Source organism: Phaseolus vulgaris, chromosome 4, assembly GCF_051622355.1.
Source record: "Phaseolus vulgaris cultivar YP4 chromosome 4, ASM5162235v1, whole genome shotgun sequence".
Classification (NCBI taxonomy): domain Eukaryota; kingdom Viridiplantae; phylum Streptophyta; class Magnoliopsida; order Fabales; family Fabaceae; genus Phaseolus; species Phaseolus vulgaris.
Window position 1 is genome coordinate 17,209,842 of NC_143501.1, and position 7,960 is coordinate 17,217,801.

The 7,960-nt window shown below is 33.4% G+C and overlaps 1 protein-coding gene across 2 annotated transcripts; it reads right to left on the reverse strand.

The window, feature by feature from the left end:
• Positions 1–1,627: 1,627 nt before the first annotated feature.
• On the reverse strand, positions 1,628–6,020 carry LOC137837416 (Tmem18). 2 transcript variants are annotated; one of them, XR_016520629.1, is made up of 4 exons: positions 5,743–6,020; positions 4,040–4,145; positions 2,036–2,337; positions 1,628–1,942 (listed from the first exon to the last, which is right to left on the reverse strand). XR_016520629.1 is itself a non-coding variant. In XM_068646399.2 (4 exons), exons 1-4 carry the CDS (start codon positions 5,881–5,883, stop codon positions 1,847–1,849), a joined length of 492 nt encoding a protein of 163 aa, XP_068502500.2. In that variant the 5' UTR covers positions 5,884–6,018; the 3' UTR covers positions 1,628–1,846. The 2 variants fall into 2 exon arrangements, 1 of the variants encoding a protein (XP_068502500.2); XM_068646399.2 differs by having other exon boundaries at positions 2,036–2,184; positions 5,743–6,018.
• Between the last annotated feature and the right edge of the window lie 1,940 nt (positions 6,021–7,960).

Below are 7,960 nucleotides of genomic sequence, written 5' to 3' on the forward strand. Positions count from 1 at the left end.
TTTCCATAATAGATGTTAGTATAACACTACAAGAAAAAAAATGAAATAGAAACCAATTTTAGATACAAAAAATAATTAGTTGCTATAGTAACTAAATTAGAAACCATTTTAGAAACTACAAAAAAAAAATTGGTTTCTAAATTAGTTTCTATTATTGTTAAATGGTTTCTAAATTAGTATCTAATTAGCAACCAATGTTTTAACTACCAATTATTTAGATTGTAAATTTGGTAGCAACTACAACAACTAATTATTTTTTGCTTCTAAAATTATTTCATGATTTTCTTGTACTGTAATGTGCGTTGACCAACATGAAAACTCCTTGGTCTTTTTACCCTTATAGAAATGAAAGAGTGCTTGCATCTAAGGACTATCTACCACAAGCTTGTAAGAGGGGGAAGGATAGAGGCAGCGTTACAACAAGTCACAAGAAAAAAAATTGCTTTTCAGACAATGTTGTTTATTTTGGAGGACTCATTGCCGTCAGAGTCCTTTTTCATACATTTAATGTTCCACCGTCTCAATAGTTCACATATCTTCATATTCTTCCCATTCATCAACATCTTCACTTTCATATAGATTTTGAGGATTGATGAGAACAATCCAAGGGACGAACCGAGGCTTCATCTACTTGATCCATGATTTGCATGGAGTGAGATAAGGAAACTATCTTAGTGAAGCTTAGAGGAGCGCAAAACAGAGGGTATGGTGAAGGAATGGTTCGTTGTTTCCATATGTCAACCTATTATGAAAACTCAATTCAATTTGAGGCTCAATGCATCAAATTGAGGTTGATGTGACATAGATAGCTGTTGGAATGATGTGAGAATACTTTCAAGCATGACTCTTTTTTATATGAGTGAAGAGCATGTACCTCTAACCTACTTTATTCTTTAAAGGACATTTTTATCTTTGGAACACCAAAGGTAAGCAAGCTTGATGAGTGAGTGATGTTTGAGAAGATAATATATCTCAAACTTAAAAATGCTAGAGAGAGCATTCACTTTGACTTTTTCAAATCATGGATTATAGCACTTTCTTCTGAAAACGCCTTTCTTCGTAATATTTTTTCCTTAAGATGTCATTCACTTTTCTTCAATCCGATCCTCTCAATACTAAAAAAGGTTGGATTGAGTTTAATATATATATATATATATATATATATATATATATAGAATTAGAAATCAACAAACCTAACCCAATATTATTTGTGGTTAGATAATAAGTTTGTGGAAACAACCTTCTTAGTTGAACATGACTAATATTTTAGCATGCGAAATTTACTTGATATATATTTATTGTATACAATTAGATTTTATAAAAAGATAAACATTTAAAATATGTAAATAACATTTTAATTGCAAGTTATATTTTCAATTAAACTCTAATTTATACTATATTACAATCTTTTTATTGTTTAGAGATGAGAGTTTTTGCTTAAGAAAGATTCAAACAATTGAAAAAATATATCCAATTTATCTGAATTTTCTGGTTTTAAGATCATTTTTCCGGGTTTTACTTTGAATCGGTTCAAATTACTATCTATTCACTGTAATTCAAACCTGAAAATCTTGGTCCCATAACATGAGTTACAACTTAAAACATTAATATAGACACATTTTGTCAGTGATCATCAACCCTACAATCTCGTTAATATAGTCACATTAGCACTTCGTCAAATTCTCAGCCCCTTTAATAAAGGGAGTTATAAGGTAAAAACAAAAATGCCGTGAAAAGTGTACGCAAACATAGTTAGAAATAATAAAAATACTAAATAAGTAAATCTTAAAAATGAAAAACAAAATTCATTTGTAAAACCACATGATTACATTGCCAATAGCAGGAACTACTCTTGTTTGTTACGAGCTGCTCTCGCACGATGTCTCAGTTCAGCTCTTTTCCACCTAACAATCAAGTAACATAAGGAGAAGAGTGTATTGATCTGCACATAGAGAAAGATATTTCAAGTCAATGTTAAATGTGAAAAGGAAAAAACCAGCAGCACTGAAATGGTTATGTGAATGAAAATACTAACCAAGATTATCATAGAAATGACAAGAAGAGGTCCAGACCAAAGAACCGACATAAATAGTCCACTGGGATCAAAGTAGTTCTGACCAGAGAAGTTTTTCCAGTTTTTACCCATAAATCTGTTCAGAGTCTCAGCAAGATATACACCAACCACTGCATCAAACAATTTGTAGCTAAGACAAGCTTCAAGAACAACCAAGTCTTTTCCCACAAGGGAGATTGAATGCAAGCGACGCTAACAACGTCATAATGTTCTATTGTGGGAACAAAGAGGAAAGTTAATACAGACTAGAACTTCAGAAATATCTGCAAGATTGCAAGCATACAAGGGGATGGAAAATATTAATGACAGTTAAATCACATGTGGCAGGGATTATAAACACTTCACCAACACAAAAAGTAGAAGTCACATAATGTTGATGTAAAAGTGGAAGATCGATAGTGTTAAAATGATAAACAACTAGTCACAAAAACTGCACTTGTTATCAACAAAGTTTAATGATACTAGTCAAAGATAAATATAGCCGTCACTGGGTCAATAACTACAACAAACATTTTTTAAATTTTTTAACAGATGGCCTTTAAGATGGTATAGTGTATGTGCATCATTTGCTCTTTATAACGAAAGGGCGCATAAGATGCATGTTGGATGTAAAACCATTCCTAGGCATAGCAAACAACTTAACCTTCGAGGGTAGTTAGTCTTGGACAATTTCTTTTTAGCCTATTTATCAAGGAATCATTTAATTCAGGACATAGATGGTTAATCATGATTTATAATGAAATGATATATTACTGTTTAGACCATTGTAGATGAACAATATTCAGCCAATTTCAAACTAATATCCTTAAAATCTACGATAGCCTAAACAGAACCCAATATTTATTATATTAAACAACCGTTGCCTGCATCATCATTCTCTTTTTAGGATTTAAATTTATAAAGATTCTATGCAAATCCTGCCCAATAAGAATTTAACTAATTTACCCCAAAAAGAAAATTGTGTCTCAAAATTTCAGCCTAACATAAAACGTATGGTACAATTATTGCCCTACCATCTCTATAACTTGATTTCTTTTTAAAGGCACAAAGCAACAGATTTTTGCAGAAAGATATTACTAGCATCAAAGTAGAATAAAATTCTTAGACTCTACTGACTGAACTTTAAGTATGATTCAACTTTTGTGTTTTATGAAAGATGAGTTCAGCACATGTAAGACTAGTACAGAGAACCCGTGATGTCCATATTTGCTACTGAGAAACTAGAAAAATCAAAGAAACTTGCTAATACTGTATTAGTCCAATGAAATTACATCAACATTTCTTTAAGAGCCCTAATGCACTCCCCTTTATCAAACTAATCTTTCTCTCCTACATACTAACAACCTGCCCAGTCAACTCATCCAAATCCCCCTACAACGTTCATCCTCTTCGTATAGATTCCAAAAGTTGTGCCACTTGACCCATTATCTAAACCAAGCCCTGTTAGAACAAAGTGTCTTAAAAGATTGCTACTAACTTTCCACAATTGATTTTGAATGAGCTTGAATATTCAATTGGAGTAAATGGGTACTTGACATAAATGATAATCCATCATCAAATTTCTCATTTAAAAAAGAAACGCTACATAAATTATATGGAGAAATTTACAATCATTTGAGCTCTTGACAATGCAAAAGAATATATGGTTTCAAGAAGCTAAAATGGCTGGATTTTGTCTCACTAATTTGCCAATAGTAGGTATATTTGCAAAAAACATTAACAAGAAAAATAATTGGTTGAAGCCTAAAGCCAAACATAATATTGGATAGCACTCCTCTCATTTTCACACAATTTCTGACAGGTTTTTTATTTTAGCCCACTTCATCAAACAAAGGCAAGACACTAACTTATTATCAGGAAGGATCCAAGGAAATCAACAAAATGAAACAGGAATGATGATAGCTGCTTCAAAAGAAATAGAACAGTTGTAATTCAGCCTAAAAAATAAATAAGAAATCCACATACATGTCAAAAGGAACAAAAACATTTGAAAGTTCGTCTTCTTTCTAGAGATGATAGCTACAAGAAGCAACGCAACATGGAATCCTACTAGTCCCATAAGCCATGGTTCCTGAAACAAAGGGTAAAAAGAAAAATTAGTAAACCCAATGGGTGTCGATCTTAGGAGAGTTCAGAAAAAGAAAAATGATACAGATTGAACAATATGAGACCAGAAAACACTGAAAGTCATGATTCAAAAACCATAGTACATAATGTAAATACTATATGCATTGTACATAAGATAGCAGTATATAGATATGAAATCTCAAGATAATTCTGCCAAGAACCAACATGAATTCTCTTCCATTGATCATTTTCTATTAAATTGACAAGACAAAAGCCATCATATTGTTTATAACCTTTGATAGCATTACAGATCCACAGGCGTCCAGTATGCAACATTAAGAAGATCACAACAGTAAAGAAATGGTCACTGACTACACCAAATTGCAAATCAAGTAATAGTTTTCATCCAATCATCCCTCTTTTCTATCCAACAAAAATCTCATAAAGATCACCCGCCTATACTTCCTCCATTAATCAAATGTCACCAAACACAACATCTAAAAAAATTCATAAGATTATGCCATTAAAAAATATAATGGCAGAAAATGTGATCCGAGAACAAAATCATGAGACGCACAGCACAAACCAGCACTGAACATTCCAAACACAAATTTCACGAGGAAGAAAAAACCGAAACCTTGAAACTTACACCATCTTTTGCACTTCAAGTTCAAGGCTAGAATTCTCACACCCAACTGAATAAAATGATAACTGAAACCCAAAAACTAAAACAAAATACAATGAAACACCTGATTAAAAAAATTCTATAAGCATCAAGATCACGTTATTCTGTCAGACTCAAACAACAAAATTAAGCATCACTAACAATAAAAACACATATAAGTCATAATTTTAATGGACTCAAACAATGGGAACAAGATTATTGAATTTATTTAAACAACCACCATCATGTAAAGTTAGAGAATTCGACAATGACACCAGGATATTGATCACTAGAAAATATTTTCATTTTCTGATTTGAAATTCATTCTCATCTGGAAAGTTTTTTGAAAGCCTCCCATCCGTCCAGTAAATATTTATTTTAATTTGGATTTCGATAAGAAAAGAGAGGAATTATTTTGATTCAATCAAACATTGCATTCTAATACAGAAATATAATGTTTAAGACCAATTATGAATTTCAAATCTAACACAAAAGGTTGATGAAAGGTGTTAATAAAATGTGGCTGGATACTTGACGAAAGAAACCATCTAATTCAGGACTAAAATCGTCCTCCAAGTCATAAGAAAAGCTCAAACTTTAAACTGCAGCTGTCATTCAAGTAACTAACACCTCAAAGTCCCTACCTCCTCTTAAATTATAGGAAGTAATGCATTATGACAATCATCGTAGACAATCAAAAATTGAAACCACAAATCCACAATTCACAGCCCAAGAACAAAGAACATGAGCTTAAATTGAAAACCCACAAATCAAAAAATCAATACATAACAAACGGTGAATCCCAAGAACATAAGAACATGGAGCTTAAACTGAAAACCCACAGATCCAATATAAAAGAAAGAACTAACAGTGAACCTAAATTTTAAAATCAACAAAGAACAAACAGAGTGAAGAAAATCCTAAATTGGAAAGCTACCTTCCAGTCAATGGCATGGAAGAAACCTACGAAGTTATCATAAGCGGGGCTAAAGCCAGCACGAATATCTGAGGAGAACTTCTGAACAAGATCTGCCATAAGCTCCATGTGCTCCTCCATAGCAGATTTTAGTTCCTCCATTCTTCTAACACTCTAGTTTTTTGTCTCACAAAACAAGGTAGAAGACAGATTCAACTCCTGTTGATACACTGCAAGAGATTTTCTTACGCCGTAACTTTCCCGTCGTCAAAACTGATATGTTGTTGCTCTTTTACTTTCCCGAATCATTCCTTTTGGGGCTTTTATTGGATCAGGCCCTGGTCATTCTAGAAAAATATATAGCCGGCTTTTACTTTATGCACCCCCATTTTTGAAATTTGTACTTAGTGAAATGACCGAATTGTCCTGATTGCTTCTTCCTCACTGCTGCCACCACCACTGCCGCTTCTGGACCATCATCACAGTAGAAGAAGAAAAACATTGTAGTTAGAGGAAGAACAACAACAAAAATGGGTATGAAAAACTTGTTACAAAAAATTATTTCAAAAACACATTTTAGAAGATATTATAATATTCTAGAAAGTTTGTTCTGAAAATCTTATTTGAAAAAACTTATTCTATAATGTATTTTATGTGTATCAGAAATCTTATTCTGAAAATCTTATTTTAAAAAACTTATTCTATAATTTATTTTATGTGTATCAGAAATCTTATTCTGTTCTAAAATGTATTTGATGAACTTCAGATTGTTAATTCTAGAAAAAATTTCATAATAAGTAATATGAAAATTAGTTTAAAAAAAGATAAAAAATAGTTATGTTTGTTTAATCGATTAATTTAATAAATAAATCGATTAAAAAAATACAAATACAAGGTTTTAAAATAAGGATTTAATCAATTATGTCAACTAATTAATCTATTAAATAGAACATATTAAGAAGAAAAGTATCAATACATTTTAGCTTGTTTTGTTTTAAAAATTTGTTCCTGCTAGGGAGATGGGACCTAGAGAACTATTGAAGTCTTCTTCGTCTTCCTTCGGTCGGGCAGGTGACTGGGTGATGAACTGGGATTCTTCTCGTCCTCCTACTTATCCTTCGGCACTCGGGACTCGGTCGTCGGGTGAACACCGGATGGTGGGGGTACCTGCGAAGGCACTCCGACGCTCAAGTCAGTAAAGCGGGTGGTTAGCTCTCAGGTAGGTGAACAGTAATAAATGACATACCTTACTCCTTGGAATGCGTGCTATTTATATTATTCTAATGGGCCTACCTTGTTGGGCCCGTTTATCGAGGTGGATACCGCTTAGGGTTGCATTACCTAATTCTTGATGATGGATTAGCTTTACTGATCTCGGTTTGAGCGTTAATTGTAATGGGGTTCGGCCATCGGCCAAATTCTCACGGTGAGGGTAGGCCATCGGCCAAATAAATGTGGTCTTCAACCGTCTCAGTTAAGTTTCCGAAGGTCTCGGTCACTCGTCAGTCGGCCAAGTATGCAAAGGTCTCAGCCACTCGTCTGTCGGCCAAGTATACGAAGGTCTCGGCCACTCGTCTGTCAGCCAAGTATACAAAGGTCTCGGCCACTCGTCTGTCAGCCAAGTATATAAAGGTCTAGGTCTGCCGGCCGTTCGGTCAGGTCTCTGAAGATCTTGACTTCTCAGTCTCTCGGTCAGGCTTGACTGGGCGTCGGGCAGGCAGGTGGGTCCCGGCCTCGCCCAGTACCGGTACAAAATTAATGACAATTATTTATGTAAATCAGGTTTGTTAAACATAAAGAGATTGAACTTTTTTTTTTATATAACATAAGAATAATCTAGAATGCCACTCAGATAATTGAATTTCTCTCTACCTAATAGTTTAGTAAACAAGTCAGTTAACTGGGTAATAATATCAATGCACTATATTTCACAATAATCTTTCATGGTCTCATATGAAATGTTGTCTTATTTTACTGTGTTTGATTCGTGAGTTTTGAATTGGGTTTTTGTTAAGTTTATGGCACTTTTATTATCACACATAAGAGGTATCTTATCTAATTGAAGTCCAAAATTTAGCAACTACTATTTCAACTACAAAGTCTATGCATAAAAACTTTCAGTAGTTATAAATTCAATTTTAGTTGTTGAAAGTGCAACATAAGTGATGCCATCCAAATTGAGTTTTGGATGAAGTGATCACTAGTACAAAATATCCTACGACAACGATGTTTGACACAA